The sequence below is a fragment of the Henckelia pumila genome, chromosome 4, assembly GCF_033568475.1.
Source record: "Henckelia pumila isolate YLH828 chromosome 4, ASM3356847v2, whole genome shotgun sequence".
NCBI lineage: Eukaryota > Viridiplantae > Streptophyta > Magnoliopsida > Lamiales > Gesneriaceae > Henckelia > Henckelia pumila.
In genome coordinates, this window is record NC_133123.1 from 148,917,220 (window position 1) to 148,935,755 (window position 18,536).

At 29.4% G+C, this 18,536-nt stretch overlaps 2 protein-coding genes across 3 annotated transcripts; both read left to right on the forward strand.

The window, feature by feature from the left end:
* The first annotated feature begins 230 nt into the window (after positions 1 to 230).
* On the forward strand, positions 231 to 2,934 carry LOC140865669 (photosynthetic NDH subunit of subcomplex B 1, chloroplastic). 2 transcript variants are annotated; one of them, XM_073270383.1, is made up of 7 exons: positions 231 to 879; positions 1,302 to 1,492; positions 1,560 to 1,817; positions 1,975 to 2,080; positions 2,322 to 2,407; positions 2,515 to 2,707; positions 2,739 to 2,934. In XM_073270383.1, the coding sequence occupies exons 1-6, from the start codon at positions 301 to 303 to the stop codon at positions 2,678 to 2,680; spliced, it is 1,386 nt and encodes a 461-aa protein (XP_073126484.1). In that variant the 5' UTR covers positions 231 to 300; the 3' UTR covers positions 2,681 to 2,707; positions 2,739 to 2,934. The 2 variants fall into 2 exon arrangements, with proteins under 2 accessions (XP_073126484.1, XP_073126483.1); XM_073270382.1 differs by having other exon boundaries at positions 2,515 to 2,933.
* Positions 2,935 to 15,405: 12,471 nt separating this feature from the next.
* LOC140867207 (probable N-acetyltransferase HLS1) lies at positions 15,406 to 17,952 on the forward strand. The gene is made up of 3 exons (XM_073272282.1): positions 15,406 to 15,699; positions 15,879 to 16,027; positions 17,070 to 17,952. The coding sequence occupies exons 1-3, from the start codon at positions 15,490 to 15,492 to the stop codon at positions 17,932 to 17,934; spliced, it is 1,224 nt and encodes a 407-aa protein (XP_073128383.1). The 5' UTR covers positions 15,406 to 15,489; the 3' UTR covers positions 17,935 to 17,952.
* Positions 17,953 to 18,536: the final 584 nt, after the last annotated feature.

Genomic DNA, 18,536 nt, shown 5'->3' on the forward strand with positions numbered 1-18,536 from the left:
AATAATTCAAAAACCCTCACATGTATTATTTATAAAATGTTATTTTAGATACATTACTGGACCGTATTGTAAGGATATGATGAAATTTTTCAATACAAAAATAGAAAATCAATCTTTTTTTGTCTAATTATTATTACTATTATTTTATATATGTGGTAAAAAATAAGTATATAATAATAGGCATTGGACCCACTTATCCAATCTTCTTCACACATTCAAATCCAACGTTTCATTTCTGGTCAGCAATCTCACAGGCTTCTCAGTTATCACTCGAAACATTCATCAATCTCCACACCAACAATGGCGACTGCTTCTCTCAATCCCAAATCAATCCCACCTTTCTTCACGATCCCTCCTTCAATCCCATCAACTCAGATAACCCATCTCGCATTCTCAACGAATCCCGCCAAACAATCCAAGAAGTTCGCTTCCGTCCTCCCCAATGCCAAGAAGAAGAACCCATGGCTGGACCCTTTTGACCAAGGAGACGATCCTGAGATGGAGTATGGACAGCTCTTCGCAGATGGGAAGCAGGAAGAGGATCCGAGGCTGCCCGATAACCCGGATAACCCGTACGGATTCCTCAAGTTCCCGGCAGGGTATGCAGTGGAGCTCGCTTCACTGCCGTTGAAGATTAGAGGGGATGTTAGGAGGTGTTGCTGCGTGATTTCGGGTGGCGTTTATGAAAACCTGCTGTTTTTTCCGGCGATTCAGCTGATCAAGGATCGGTATCCTGGCGTGCAGGTGGATGTTGTTTCGTCGGCTAGGGGGAAACAGACTTATGAGATTAACAAGAATGTGAGGTGGGCTAATGAGTATGATCTAGATGATGATTGGCCTGAGCCAGCAGACTATACTGACATGATTGGAGTTCTTAAGGTTTGCTCGCAATGCATAAATATGTTGGATTTACTCAATGCATTTGTTAGAATTTTGCATGAGTTCGAGCTAGCGACGTTTTGAGTTTTTCACTATATAGAGATAAACATTAGATTGAACACAGCATATTGAGCTTAAATTCTGATTGAATTCTAGCACAGAACTGGACTTGGGATGACTCGATAAAAATGGAGTTCAGCTTCAAATGTTAGTCAACGTAACAGAGTCGCAATCAAAATGTGTGTTGTCAAGCAGGCTAAAAACGTGAATGATGAGTTGATAAAAGATTCAAACTTTCACAAAATGACCAGCACTTGATCCTACATGCCTCTATGGAGGGAATTGCATTGAAAGATTTTCTTAAGCTCTAGCTTGTGAATTTGGTTGTTTTTATGTAGTATCCGATATTTACTTGATTGCAGAATAGGTACTATGATATGATCTTATCGACCAAATTAGCAGGACTTGGACATGCTGCATTCTTGTTCATGTCCACCGCTCGGGACCGAGTTAGCTATGTATATCCCAATGTTAATGCTGTAGGAGCGGGCCTAATGCTTTCTGAAACATTTACGCCTGATAGCATGAATCTCTCCGAGGGTGGTTACAACATGTGAGCTTAAAAAATCTCCCAGAATTCTAATCCTCTAGTTTTAACCTAACTATTTCGGGGTCTTTAGGTATCATGAGATGATTGATTGGCTAGGGAGACCAGCACGTAACGTACCAAGGCAGCCCCTGCCTCCTCTGCAAGTTTCAATTTCGAGGAAGCTGAAGGAGGTTGTTGAGGCAAAGTATAAGAATGCCGGTGCGCGAAAGGGAAAGTATATAGTGATTCATGGGATACAATCAGACTCCAAGGCCTCAATGCAATCCAGGGGTGACACAGATAGCATGCTACCCCTTGAGATATGGGATGAAATAACCAGTGTGATAAGGTGTACAAGCTCAAATGACATAAAATGCTTGTTTTAAATCATTTTGCACACTTGGGTGTTATATTCTCTATTACACTGACTGATACTAATTCAGAACACATTTTTTGAGTTGTGGATTTGCTAACTTGCACATTACTTGATCAAACAATGTCAACAGGGGTCTCACACTGGTGTTCGTCATCCCACATGAGAAAGAGAGGGAAAACGTCGAAGAAATCATAAGATATGATGCTGGCATAGTGTTCATCACCACCCCTGGACAGGTTTGCCTTTTTCATATGGGCTTGTTATTCTTGTTTTCTGATGCCCTTCTTGTTAAACATCGGTTGCACCAACCATCAAAGACAGAATTTAAAAAAAATCTAGTCTTTATACATTTCTTGCTGCAAAATATGAAGAAAAACTAAAACTACAACTAGGGGAGCTGAAAATTGGAGCTATGTTTACGCTGAAACTCCGGTCCAATCAGTAGAACTTACCATCTACCTTTTGATCTTGTGATAGCTTGCTGCTCTAATAAATGATTCAGCGGGAGTGATAGCTACAAATACAGCTGCCATACAACTTGCGAACGCACGTGGAAAACCAAGGTAAGGAACTAAAAAACATGTAAAGATGAAGCATGATACAATTTCAGCTGTGTCATATGATAGTATCGGAGAGATTTCATGTTAATCTGATTGTATTAACGGCGCAGTGTGGCGTTATTTGGTTCTGAAGATAAAGCTAAGATATTCGTCCCGAATGCAGAGGAAAAGAAATGTGCCATAATATCGTCCAAGACAGGGAAACTTGTAGACATCGACGTTGAAGCTGTAAAGACTGTAATCCAGATTTTCACATTGCCTTTGGCTATTGCATAAAAAGTTAATGCATTCTTGTGAGGCATGACCAAAGACCTGTTAAATATACAGAATATTCATCTATTTATCCCCCAAAAAAGATTATACTGTCAATAAGTAAGCCAGTTGCCATCAAGGTGCTTTCCCAGTTGAGCATTAGCGGGGATCGAAAAAGTATTCGATATTCTTGTTTAAACTCTGCGATTGAGATCAATTTTCTGAGTAATCTGAACTATATAGATGAAAATGTCATTTAATTTTTCAAAGTTGAAGATTGTAAATATTGATTTTTAATATTCTGAATTGTTAGAGACAAAAGTAGCTAGTCCAAAGATGTGATTGTTACATATGGCCATTTAGTATTTGAACATAGCTAAGGGATATCATCGACTGGCGATTGGGATAAGATAATGAAAGATGCGACGATAACTTGAAAGACTATAGTAAAACTCGAGTTAAGTGTGAGGTAATATAATGATGTTGAATCTCATCATTTGCACGTAACGTAGCCGAATCTTTGCATCTTGAACACATTGCTTAATTTTTCATGATCACCCAATATTTTAATATCCAGAATAACTAACACTATCAAATTAAACTTTAGAAAAGAGAACAAAAATTCCTAAACAAATGAATAGTGAAAGATCACATTCCAACCATACATATATTAAATTTAGAATCAAAATGTAAATTATATTCATATATACCATCGACTTTAATCCAAGAATATGTTCAAGCTCATGTAATCCCTCTTAAGTTTCTTGTCATTCTTCCATCTTTTCTTGTCATTTCGAGACCTTTTTATCTAAAATAATTCCTTTTAAGACATATTTTTTGTATAAATTATATGTGGCACCAATTATATGTGGACAACGTTCTATGAAGTGTATTAATATTAAAAATCGATTTTATTCTTAGCACTGATCAATATATTCCACTCGCTAACTGCTAAGCAATTGAGTTGTTCTTTTATTTTTTTATTTTTGGGTACTCCATTGTACTTTAACAAGTAAAATATTAAATCAATATACCGAATGTTGTTTCATTTAATATTTGGTTCAAGTTCTATAATTATCAAAATCATAAATCATTTTATTTATATATATATATATATATATATATATATATTTATTATACGTATTTCATAATCATATACTTAATTCAATATTTTTCATGAACAATCAACAAAGATTATCGGAATAAGTTCAATAAGTTAGCATAAATACGCATGAGTTATAGGTAGTTTTATTTTTTTATTTTTTACTTTCTTTAACTAATTAAGGAAATATTTCTTAAAAGTTATAGGGACGTAGAAAATAGCAAAAGAGATTAGGTCAATATTCGCATGCATCAACTATATTATCTTTTCTATCAATTAGTAAAATGAAAATTCTTGAATCTGATTCGAAGGAATTGATTTTGTTGATCTATTAATAATTATGAGAAGGCGACATTATATTAATTTAATTATATATCATCAAATCTGATATAATAACAATAACAATAACAATAAAATTCATGTGAGATCGGACTACGAGTTAATTTTGTGATACATATATTTTATTTGACTTACTCATAAAAAAAAACTTTTTTATTCCAAAAGTATATATTACTATTCAATGAAGGTGCGGATATACGAATTTTGTCGATGGAGGGCAAAGAACCAAAGATAAAAAAAAATAGTTCATATGTTTCAATTATATAGACTTATTTTTTCAAACTCACAAATTAATAAAAATCATTGGAAAAATAAATTTACACACAAAATTTATATTTTATCCTACTCGGTTCATTCAAAAATGATTACACTTTTTTCAAAACTTATTTAATAGAAGTATATATCTATACTTATACCTATATAAAAGAGTGAATAAAAAGTCAAAATTTTATAATTGTGAAATAACAATTTTGTCCTTTTATTTACACTATAAGTAAAACCATATAAAAATATATAGGGTTATAAAAGTAAAAACAACACTTTAGTTATAGGACATAAACGTAGATCAATATTTATTTATATATATAAAAGAGTGAATAAAAGGTCAAAGTTTTACAATTGTGAAATAACAGCTTTGTCATTTTATTTACACTATAAGTAAAACCATATAAAAAAATATAGGGTTATAAAAGTAAAAACAACACTTTAGTTATAGGACATAAACGTAAATCATATTTAAATATATACAAATATTAGATTTGTAAAATTTATTAATATATATATATATATGTTAATTAAATAATATTGTTATTGAAATAAATCAATTCAAGTAGAGTCAAGTTTTAATATAAAATAATAAATAAAAAACACACCAACACACACATATCGTATCATATATATATATATATAAAAGTTGAAAAGGGCCGGTGGTGGGAATTTGGGAAAGTCGGGCAACCATTTAAAAAAATTATGAGATGGTCGGTCTTGCAATTAAAAATATCAGATTTCTAACCATTATTTAAACATATATTTGAATTACACACCGATTTGAAATAAATCAATTAAAAGTGAGTTAATTTTTAATTCAAAATCTAAATAAAGAACACACTAACACATTTATAACATATTTGTAAACATAAATATGAAAAAGTTAAATATTTTTCCTCATCATAAAGGATAAAAAAATATAAAAATTATTTATGGGATGATCTTAAAATTAACGAATGAATATTTTTTACAAGATATGGAGATGAATAAATCGGTTATGAATTTCTATAACTTACAAATAATAGTTTGAAGGTAATTGTTTTATGTTTTAACATGTATTGAACATGAGATATATAGGAAATTACAAAATCACTATCACTTATTAAAAATATATATAATAAATTATATTGCTTCAAGACGTACATTTACAAGATAAAAAAGACAAATCTATGACACGAAACATGTAGTAATTTCTCAAGATCAATAAAAAAACAATGAAAAACTCAAGTTGTAATAACTGAATAGATTCTATTAATATTGTGTCAACTTAAAATTACATTTAAACATTATATTTATAAAATCGCATGAGTTATTGAAATGTCTTATCTTAAACTATTAATGTAAATATAAAAAAAAATATTATCATAAATGACGACACTGAAACTGTTACAGTTACATTGTTAGAAATGTTGTAAATATTTTTATGGTTGCAGTGTTAAATATTATATTGATTCAATCCATCAACAAGATATATAAATAATTTATTTATTTTTAATGAAACTATATAATGATTAAAAATTATTATTAAAATCTGCTTTACGTATATGAAGATAAGTCGTTAAACATTTCAATATATCATAAGTATTTGGATACACCAAAATAAATAAAAATTAAATACGGATTTACTCTCAAAATATAAAAAAAGATTGAAATAAAAGATTAAATGTAAACGTTTGTAATTAATGACATTTAAAATTCAATAAAATTTCAGCAACGAAAACATTATAAGTAAAAGAAGATAATTAGATTTTGAAAAACAAAATTTTTTTTAAAAAAAGATGTCCAACAATTATATCAATCATTAACGATATTGACATACAAATAATAGAAGAAGATTCATACCAGAATGCAGTTGGGAATGATGAAATTATTGTTATTCTTACAAGTAAAAGTTTTTAGTAATAAAAAAGTATGTCCAACGAAAACATAAAATAATAACGATAGCAAAATGTAAATGATTGATGAATAAAAAAATCATCAAAAAAATTCTATTAAGATGATGTGCATATTGATTCTTTCATAGAGAAATAAAAAAAACGGATGTTAAATGGAAACAAAAAAAGTGAAAAGAGAAAAATCTAAAATATATATAAAAAATTAATTGTGCAATAATTTAAATTAAGGTTTAGAATATTATTGCATTATCTATATTACATTTGTTTTTCATAAATCAATAGTCACAAAATAAATAATCAACATCTAAGATAAGAAAGTACAAAATAAATATTTAATTTAATTAACTTATCTCACTTATTAACAAATACAAAATAAATAATATTGCTTGAAAGCATACATGCATGAGATAGAAAATAAATCAAATTCATGATACGAAACAGACCATAATTGCTCAAGATTAATCAAAAAAAAAAAAAATACAAAACACTAGCTCAAATAATTGCATAGTTTCAATATCAATATTGTGACAATGTAAAACTATATTAAATATTATATTTATAAGCTTAAATGAGTTATTGATAATATTTATTTTAAACTTTTAGTGTAGATATAAAATAATGATGACCATAAATAATAAAAATATTAAAAATCAAGGGTTACATTTTCGAAAATATTGCAAATTTTTTTATTAGTTGTAATGTTAAAGATTATATTGATTCCATAAATAAACATGTAATAGTTTTCTTTCAAATAGTATATATTACCAATTATTATAAAATATAATTTATTTAAAGAACGACAATATTTCAATGAAGGGATGATATGGACCGAGTCTAAACTTAACTTTATATTAAACCCACCCCATAAAGACAAGTTTAAACTCACCCAAATGAGTTCACAAACAGGTCCGGGTGGGCCTTCGCGTTTTGCCAGACCCACCATAGAAATTGCTATTAATAAAAATGATAAGAATATTGATTTTTTCATGGAGAAAAAATAATGCATGATAAATGAAAAAAAAATCGTGAAATAAATAAAAATTCAACATATAGAGGAAAAATATTTATTAATAATTTAAATTAAGGTTTAGAATGAATTATATATTTTGTTATTATTATTTTTACATAAATTAATACTCGTAAAACAAGTACTTAACACATAAATTAGAACATTACAAAATGAATATTTAATTTAATTTGATCAACATATCTTACTTATTAACAAATACATAATAAATTATATCAATTCAGAGCATACATACATAAGAAATAAAATAAAACAAATGTATGGTACCAAATATGTCATACTTGCTCAATATTAATCAACAAAATGATGGAAACTCGAGTTAAATAATTGCATAAGAATCAATATCAATATTGTGTCAAATTAAAACGATATTAAACATTATATCTATATGCTAATTACATGAGTTATTAATAATATATTATTTTAAAATGTGAATATATATAGCTATAAAATAACGATGACCGTAAGTGAGGAACAATGAAACTGTAAACTTTTGGTAAAGTCACAAACGTTTGGTACTACAATTGGTATCAGAGCTAAGGTCATGAGTTCGATTCTCATTGATTACAAGGAGTACTGCAATGAATATTGTTGAGTGCAAAAATTGTCCTTGTTGGGTAAAACAATCGAACCATGACGCTTGGGTTGCTAGATTACTTCGATTATAGTACTCCGGCTTTTTTGTACACATATTAAGAAAAATAATTGGAAAAACAAATTTCGTACAAACTTCAAATTTTATTCCTTTAAATATTTTTAAAAATTATTTCACAATTTTCAAGGTTTAATTAATAAGGGTATATTAGTAAAAAAATGTAAAAAAATATTATTAAATACGATATATTTTTATATATTTTGGGACAAAAAATGTGAACTATATAATTGTGATGGACGGAGTATTATCTAATTAATTGAATAATAATTTAATTCAATTCAATTATTATATTTATAACTCATTTATATCAATAATAATTGTCTTAAATTTTAGGATAGCGTGCATTAAAATTGGTGTCCTTTAATAGATTTGAGATTATGCATGATTCCAAAACTATAAAATAAAATTAATCATGGTACGAACATTTCTTATGATGATTATGATAACTATTGAACCAATTATAAATAAATTTTATGATATTAGGATAGAATGTTATTTTAAATTGAATGGTTGAATTTATAATTTTATTTGGTTATTATTATTGTTTGTTTTTATTTTTTATCTTTTAATTTGTTTTTATTTTAATTTTTGATCTTTTTTATGACTGATATAAACGATGGACTATGGTAAAAAAAATCAAAATGAAACTAACATACAAGTTAATTGACAAAAAAATAAAAACAATATAGAAGCTCCATGACTACAAATGAAAATATACTGTAACATGACCAAAAACAAAAAACAATATTGAAATTATAAGACTGAAAATACAAATTCATCATTAATAGAACAAAAAATGAAACATAAATACAAATAAAAAGATCAAAATTGTATTTTTTTCGTTATTTTTATATGATTTTTTTGTTGAAAAATGTATTCTTATTTATATTTTAATAATTTATAATAAAAATTATATTTAAAAAAATATAATTAAAGAGTTAAAATAATAAATAACTTAATAGTTTAGTAATTTTTTAATATAATAAATTAGTAATTTAATGATTAAGTTATTTATTTATCATTAATTTTAGATTGAATCATTATATTTTCAAATATCAATAATAAGACGTACATTTGAAATTTTTTTGATAATTATTGTATTATTTTAGTTGATTTTTATAATTAATAATTTAAATATGAATTTTATCCCGAGGTCGTGAAAATCTAACTAAATATAATTATTATAAAAAAATAATAAATATATATTATAAAAATAAAGTGACACCACGTGCATCGCACGTGCATTTTACTAGTATTATTAAAAGAGTAGAAACAAGATTATAAATATATTAGATAAGCCTATATATTTGAGAAAAAAATTTGATCTATATAATCGAAACACAAACAAACTAAGAAATATCTCATTTTCAATACACATAATTGAATTATCATTCAGATATTCATCTCATTGGATTACAAAGACGATTCTTAAATGACATAAGAAGTGGTAAACTTTAACTTCTAGATCATTGACTTAATTTTATGTGCATAATTTTAATTTTAAAATCTAAAGACATGCTAGTACTTTGATATCAAAACTCAAGGAAGGGCATCTGCGGCCTCCCTTGCCCCTTAATAGATTCGCCCATGTTTCAATCTCTATATGGATTGAGTCGATCCGTGAGACCGTCTCGCTGAAAACCTATTAATGATTCTTGTCATATATGTGTTTGTTTTTTGATAATCTATGTTATCAAATTTCAATTTTAGTTTGTTATCTTAGATTTTTTTTTTTGTAATTTTAAATTTTAATCATTTTTAAAAGACAACGTGTGTAGTATGCAACAGTATATATATATATATATATATATATATATATATAAATAAGACTGAAAATAAGCCGATGAAGTCTTAGTTTAGTGGCTAAGGCTGAGATCCTGAGACCAATTGATCTCAGATTCGATTCCCGCTGTTTGCGGGTAGTTGTCCTAGTTTATTTAGGTAGATTTCTTTGTAATTTTTTTGCTCGAGATAAGCAAGTCTCGAGTTCTTACTCAAGTTTTGTGCAAGTTCTTGCTCAAGTTTGTAAAAAATAAACATACACGATAATCTTGTAATTTTCCCAAAATAATCTCATATCATTATTATTAAGTTGGTAATAAAATTTAGACGACGTGTTACCTAGAGTTTTAAATTGAAAAATTATAGCTTTAAATTTGTTAACCTTCCAACACCTGTTGTGTGTTATGTCATTACCATTTTTTTATAAAAGCAAAAATAAAAGTCTCTGAATTATAATTAATCAACTAGTGAAGAACATGTGATCATCACCACATACATATAATAATACGATTAAACTCTTCCACATGTTCGCCAATAAATTCACTTACCACCCTAATTATTGATCCTAAGAACTTATAACTTTATTTTATGCCGCCACTTGTGAACCCCTAGCTATCTCATTTGCATCTTTCCCAAGGGTAAAGATGTGGGAATGTAATTAATCTCATCGAGGTAGTAACCCTAGTTGAAAATTAACATGGTAGGCAGTGATGTCGAAATCTATACTTTGCGTGTTATAACATTAAAAGATTTGAGTTATATAGTGATATTTAGGGATGAGTTTTCGGTATACCGTATCAAAAATATTAGTATGAAAAAAATTCATACCGATACCGATATCGAAATTCTGAAATTTTGGTATGGAAAAAATCCATACTAATATCGTATAGATACCGAAAAAAAATTCGATATATATACCAAAAAAATGTATATATCGAAAAAACTTTCGGTACGATATCCCGAAAAGTCGGTATTTTGGTTCGCTATCCCAGTCCTAGATATCATTCTAATTAATGAAATGTCCAGTGACAGATAGTAAGAAACTCAATCTTACATGATTACATACGTACTCATCTCTTGGAATCCCATCCATGTCGAATGTGTAATAAAGATAGTTTTGAATTATATCATGTTGAGAACTAAAAAAACAAAAGTTGTAATTAATAGGTAATTTTAGTCTTTTTTTTACGTGACCTTGACGTAGCATCAATGCAGTGCTGATGTGGAGCTGACGTGCATAGTTTCATGTAAGCATTTTCGAAGAAAATGACTAAAATTACCAAAAATCTGAACATATAGGACTAAAACTAAAATATGAAAACATAGAATACCGAAATCACAAAGTGATAAACATATAAAACTAAAATTGCAGTTTTTTCTAATTAATATATACCATATCTAAATTTTAACGGTGATGAAATGGTGGATTTCAACTCCAGTTCGACGGATTTCGAGGCAGATGCCACATCGCAAACATGGAAGCATGTGCAATTTACTATATCTGCTAGCGTAATAATATTCTGGAAGATGATATTCTCCATGTATCTTATAAGGAACATGGAACAAAAATCCACAATAATATATATACATCTTGATTCATACCACATCTTAAAATTAATGTCGTAATCTTACTTTATACTTTGCCCAATATAGTCTCACTGTCACTTAAAAGAAGCCAATAGAGGAAGTGGGAAAAGTATTTAATCTTTTGTAACATGAGAAAAAGTTGTGGACCAAAGGCATGATTATCTATATAATATGGTGAGAGGCTTTGAATATATATATATATATATATATATATATATATATATATATATATTCAAAGTTTAATTTATAAATGCAAAGTTCCATATTCGCCGCCACAACCATAAACACACATGATAAAAAAAAAAAAAAGATCTCGCAGTGGCTTCTATGGCAATTATTGGTACACGAAAATTTTTTTGATAAATTAAAAGCTACACGTTATGTATGTGTGCACAATTATTGTGTATTTATTGGGATCTTCAAAAGCTAGAGTTTTTTAACAGCAATTTAGATATCAGTCCCTAAACCCAAACATAATTTCATCATCAATCCCTTGTCAGAAAAATATAGTTTAAACTTTTTGGGCCCACATAATTTTTTCTGATAAAATTCGGTACAAAACGTTAAAAATATGGTACAAATACACGATATTTGAGTATCAACTATGGTAGATCTGGTACAAATATATGATTTTTGAGTACTAAAAAAATATTGATATTAATGACACATTTATCTTATTTTGATGGAAATCGGTACAAAATATTGAAAATATGGTATTAATATATGATTTTTGAGTACCAAATGTGTTAGATCTGGTACAAATTTATTATTTTTGAGTATTCAAACATATATTGCAAGTTAATTTTAATAAAGATGGTACGAATTACTCTCAAAATCTTATTTTTATACCCGATCTTGAATAATTAGTTCTTCAATATCATGTATTCGTACCATATTTTCATTATTTTGTACCGACTTTGTATGATTTTTTTAGTATTCAAACATATATTAAAGTTCATATTAGTAATGATGTTCAGATTTTATACTCAAAATCTTATTTTTTGTACTCGATATTGAACAATTAGTGCTCGAATATCATGCATTCGTACCATATTTTCAATGTTTTGTACCGATTTTCATCCGAAAAAAAAATGTGGGCCCAGGAAGTTTAAACAAATTTCTTACTGACAAGGGACTGAAAACATATATATGTTTGGATTTAGGGACTGATTTCTAATTCACCCGTTTTTTAAACAAATTATTTTATTAGGAAAGATGTAATCTGCAATCGTTATATTTTTTGGTATATATTTGGTTAATATTAGTCAAATAAAATACACTATTATATTAGACCAAATTTATGCACATATTCATCCAAGAAAATATTGATAAGAGGAATGGAATGCTACATGTATATGGAGTGTTACATAATGTGTTACACATTATAGTTAAAATTACATGATTAATTCATTATCCTATATAGAGGTGTCAAAACGGGCCAGCGGGGCGGGGCGACCCACAACCCGTCATAACCCACCATTAGACGGGGTGGGGGCGAGCGGCCCATCTTTTAGGCGGATTGGAAAAACACCAACCCAACCCACCTATTTTAGGTGGCGGGGCGGGACGATCCGGCGAGCACATGTGTTAATTGGCGGGTTTTTGCGGGCCAACCCGCAACCCACCACAACCCACCATTAGATGGGGCGGTGCGGGCCAGCCCACCTTTTAGGCGGGTTGGGTTATTTTTGAAATATTTTTTCCAAATAAAATGCAGAGATAATTATTTAATTTTAAATATAATGTATAACCCAACCTACTCCATGTAGGATAAATTAATAATTTGTTACATATTTGACCAACGTAGACATCTCTAAAGAATCGAAAGCTAGTGCTTTTGAACAGTGTTTTAAAAACCGGATCGGTCGATTCGATCGGTTCGACCGGGAACCGGTTACTGGTCCGATCCGGATTACCCCTAAAAACCGTTTTAACGGTTCAACCGCTTAGAACCGGTCAAGAACCGGTCAAAACCGGTCGAACCGGCCAAGAACCGGTCCTAAGAACTGGCCAGAAAACCGGTTGAACCGGTTTTCGAATTTTTTTTTTAAATTGTTTTTTTAATTTTAAAATCTTAATTTAATATTTTATTATATATACACCCATGATCATTTGAAATTTGTACTTCGTTAAAAATATTATTTTTTTATTATTATATTTTTTAATTAATTAATTTATTTTTAAAAATATAGTATATAGAACTATAATTAATATTTTGAATATATTTATATAGTTATTTATTTTTAAAACTATGATAAATATATTTTTGTTTATTTATATACATCTTTTGGATTTTTAAAATTTAAAAGATATTATTAATTATATTATATTATATAAACGATTTTTCGGTCCGACCGTCCGGTTAAAACGGTCGAACCGATTGAATCGTTTTGTTAAGGTAGACCAATTCAATCACCGGTCCAATTATAAAAACATTGCTTTTGAATTCATGCAAGTGGATACTGTTATTAGCTGGTGGATATTGGGAAAACAAATTAAGCGGCGGTGGTTTTGAGTTAAATAATAATTTATTTTATAATAAATTTTACGTTTATTACATATTATTAGTAGTTGAGGTATATAGTTATATACATTACGTGTATAATATACTACACGGATATTATTTATGATTACATAAACGTAATATATTTTTAAAAATTATTTTCATATAAATGATGTTTAATATAAAAATATTAAAGATTCTAAACATGTATATTTTTTTTGAAATTTTTAGAGATGATGTCAAAAAGAAATATTTAAAAATAGTTTTTTATAATATTTTTATGGTAAATGAGATATCATCATTTAAACATTAAAAAAATCTATAAAGATAAAGAATATTTTATCAGCTATGATAATTATAGATAAAAAAAATTGATTAAAATAATATTTTATGATATTTTTTTTATTGAATTAAGAGGAAGTGTTTTTGTTGTAAGAGTATTTTTGAAATTTTCAAAAATTAAACCATGACCGCAAAATTAGTGACTCTTAGTATTAAGAAATATTTAATAACCTTAAATAATTTTTTTAATACAATTCAAATTTGATCTTAAATATGAGATCTCGTTCTAAATTTGATATCTTAAATGAATTATAAATAATCGATGAATTTCATCGTCATTTTTAATAAAATCTGAGTTTTCGTGCATATATATGTATGTATATGTATATACCCACAATATATATAAATATAAAATAAAAAAAATTCAGGTTCAAGTCCCTTTACTCGAAGACGGATGGAGCGAAACAAATGAGAAAACCGTAGAGGTACGAGAGAATCTATAAGACTATAACGTTAAACATTTAATTCTGACCACTGACTGTTCATATAATCATATATATCTACCCTAATATACGCATCTCATCCAATGTTCCAAAACTTTTACATAATTAGATAACTTATTTTTATTAATTATCGTACTTGTTTAAGGAAATGAAACTGATTAATTACATTTTCAGAATATTGTATTGTATGCAACAAAATTATATATTTAAAATACGATGACAATAACACACTTCTTCCTTCAAGTCTCAATGTCGACTACATATAGAGATATATGTGGGAATATTCCCTTTTATTTATCACATAAAACGAGACTAGAGATCGAGTTTGTAATTTAATTGATCTCATTTATCTGTCAATTGGCGGAATCTTGAGTTTGAGTTCTTGCTAGCTCCCTTTGCATTAATATATAAAAAAAACCATTCTTAATATCTATGCTATCTATATTATTTATAATATTTGAGACCCTTATAAAAACTATTTTTTGATATGATGTGAGGACACCAAAATTTTCTTCCAGTTTTCCTTCTTGATTGCAGCCAAATTTTCAAAGCAATTTCTCCCATTTTCTCTTCAATTAAAAATCTAACTGTTCATCCACATACATTTTTGAAGCACAATATCATTTATTTTATTACACTCACAATACATCTGCTCGTAACTAGTATATGTTTAAAAAAAACCCGAGAACTAGCACATCCATCGCATGCAGTATATATACACGTTTGCAGTGGAGCTGCCACGTCACCAAATCCCACTGGCTATATATTGGTCATTCGGATGCAAAAATTTCGGAGCACGGGAATTTCACAAGAACCGAGGATTTATACATATACATATTTATACTTTCATCCGAGGCATATTGATATATCACCAGTTATATATTATCCACCATGTCTTCCAAGAAAATAGCAGCCGCGATTCATCCGCCGGTGGCCGCGTCCGTGGCAGTGAGAAAGTACGACGAGAGGCGAGACAAGGCGGCGGTGGAGGAGCTGGAGCGGCGGTGCGAGGTGGGGCAGCCGGGGAAACCGGCGTTTGTCACTGACCTCATGGGTGACCCCGTTGCTCGAGTCCGGAACTTCTCGTCACACATTATGCTGGTAGGAATGAGAACTATATATATATAATCTAATATTTATATAACATTCTATTATTTTCCTCTTCAAATTATTGACATATTGTGTCGAGAGAAATTTGTTACGATTAAGTATCAAATACGACATTTCGTTTCAAATTTGAGATGGCCGAGGTGCTGAGTATGCTGACCTAAAATGTATAGGTTGCGGAACATGGTGATGGAAGAGAAATCGTGGGTGTTATAAGGTGCTGCATAAAAACCGTGACAAGTGGAAAATTAAGGTCGAATGAATTTCCTGTGTATGTTAAATTGGCCTATATTCTTGGACTCAGGGTGTCATCTTCTCACAGGTTTGCCCATCTCTAATTTCTAATACATTATATCAAATTTAATATATATATATATATAATTTTGATATGGTGAACAACCACTCATATGTGTATCGATTGATGTGATGCAAAAAATGTCATGTCAGCGATGCAATTATACTAGTCATTGCCACACACAATACGTAAAATTATAAAAAGTTTCAAAATTAGTTGTACTAAAGAATTATATAGTAATATTTTGATAATAATTTTTTTTCTCAAATAATGAATATTATCTTAAATCAAGGTAAAACTAACATTAAATAAAATACAAAAAAAAAAATTAAGTTAAATAATATAACGTAGAGATACACGTACGTATATGTAGAGAGACGGAATATGAATATAATTATATAAATTTTTCGTCAACTGAAAATATATTTGTGCTTTTCAATATATTAATATGATAGTAGACATATTTTATGGTAAGTTGATGCAACCTGTCCCCTTGGCTATATCTCCATTTGTTCTTTCTTTATATATTTGGTGCAATAATTATTCCATTAGGTGCATCGATGCACCAAAACTAATCATTTTTGTCAAAGAACATATTCCGTACAGTTTTAGATTGCATGATATGTCCCATTTGCATAAATAAACAATATCTTCTACTTTTTTGAAAGGAAAAAAAAAAGCGATCGATAGGTACTCCACTTTGCCTTAATTCAAAAGTACATCTTTATCAAAAAAAATAATCAAAGTCCATTCTTGCCACCATTTGATGCATGATAGAGATTGTTCGATGCGACAACAACTCTTGGATCAATGGATTTCATATAAAATATATTGATTTGAGAACGATTTACAACTTCATCTACAAAATAGTCTCTGTCTCGATGCACATTAGTAATGTAAAAATATTCTTTTTGGTTATTTTGCAAGCCAATTAAACTTATTGAAAAGTAATTTCTCTTTTGGTATTTCTTCAATCGGCCTTAAATATAATCAAAATAGAAATAACTTTATGGTCAACTAGTCGATTCCTTAATAATTTTGTCCTGGGGGGTTCTTGATTTTACTTCAGGCGCCTCGGAATTGCAACAAAACTTGTTCAAGAATTGGAGAGTTGGAGTAAACAAAATGGTGCTGAATATGCATACATGGCTACAGAATGTAGCAACAAACCCTCCTTAAGCTTGTTCACCCAAAAAAGCAATTATGTCAAATTCCGAAATCCCGCGGTTCTGGTACAACCAGTTCACGGCCACTATAAATCATTACCATCAGATATAGCTATTGTTCGTGTTTCTCCGAACTTAGCTGAGACAATGTATTGTGCTCTATTCTCAAACTCAGAATTCTTTCCTAAAGATATTGGTGTGCTACTACACAACAAGCTCAATCTAGGAACTTTCATCGCCTTATCGAAGAGGGATTTCTCGGATTGGAACCCTGAAACGGGCGATTTGCCGGCGTCGTTTTCCATTTGTAGCATATGGAACACCAAGGAAGTCTTTAGGTTACAAGTGAAGGGAGTTTCATCTCTAACACATGCTGCTTGCCTAGGTACTAGGGTTGTCGATGCAATGCTGCCATGGCTAAAAATACCGTCGATACCGAACGTTTTCGAGAGTTTCGGGTTCTATTTCTTGTATGGGCTTCACATGGAAGGCAAGGATGGTTCGCGGCTCATGAAAACTTTGTGCAAGTTCGCGCACAATATGGCTAGAGATGACCGTGGCTGTAGGGCCGTGGTGGCCGAGGTAGGGCAAACGGACCCTGTGAGAGAGGCCATCCCCCATTGGAGAAAATTTTCATGGGACGAGGATGTTTGGTGTATAAAGAAACTTCAAGAAGATGTTAAGGAACAAAATTGTGATGATCAATGGTTGAAATCGTCTTCTATATCACATTCCAAGATTATATTCGTTGATCCCCGTGATCTCTGATTCAATATAATAGTTACAATTGTTTTTCAGCCCATGTAATTTCTTGCTTTCTTGAGTAATATAATATCATATCTTAAATATAAGATGACAATGTATCTACTCGGCATCTCTAAGAACGGGGATTTTACCTTCATCATGGCCTCTAGCTCATCCAATATTAGTATTTCAAAGTTTTTTTAAAGGCTTTATTACAATACTAAGTGCAGCATAAATAGTAAAAAAAAATTAAAGTAGTAATAAAAAAAGTATAGTTTTACAATTTAACGGTTGTCACATTATCAAAAACTATAAAAGATATTAAGTGGTAATATCATAAGTTCAATATTTTAAATCATATGACAGTCAAAATATCATTTAATCAATATTCTCTTCGCAAAATTAAGACTATAACAATTTTAGTTTGGTAACTTACATTTATTTTTCATTTTTGTTCATGTTATCTGTCAATTCACGATTTTTGTTCACCGATTTGTATTTTCCCCCATTTGTAGTCTTTTTGAACGGAATGCTTGAGTGACGTAGAAAAATGCTCACTTGAAATCAGAAAATGATAACGTGACACTAAAAAATGTTAACATGTGACTTGTTTCACGTCAGCGCTT

Coding starts and splice junctions, on each gene's coding strand:
- LOC140865669 (XM_073270383.1), top strand. CDS start 301: ATGGCGACTGCTTCTCTCAATCCCAAATCAATCCCACCTTTCTTCACG. Junction 1,493..1,559: donor TCCGAGGGTGGTTACAACAT/GTGAGCTTAAAA, acceptor CGGGGTCTTTAG/GTATCATGAGATGATTGATT. Junction 2,081..2,321: donor TCATCACCACCCCTGGACAG/GTTTGCCTTTTT, acceptor ATCTTGTGATAG/CTTGCTGCTCTAATAAATGA.
- LOC140867207 (XM_073272282.1), top strand. CDS start 15,490: ATGTCTTCCAAGAAAATAGCAGCCGCGATTCATCCGCCGGTGGCCGCG. Junction 15,700..15,878: donor TCTCGTCACACATTATGCTG/GTAGGAATGAGA, acceptor TAAAATGTATAG/GTTGCGGAACATGGTGATGG. Junction 16,028..17,069: donor AGGGTGTCATCTTCTCACAG/GTTTGCCCATCT, acceptor ATTTTACTTCAG/GCGCCTCGGAATTGCAACAA.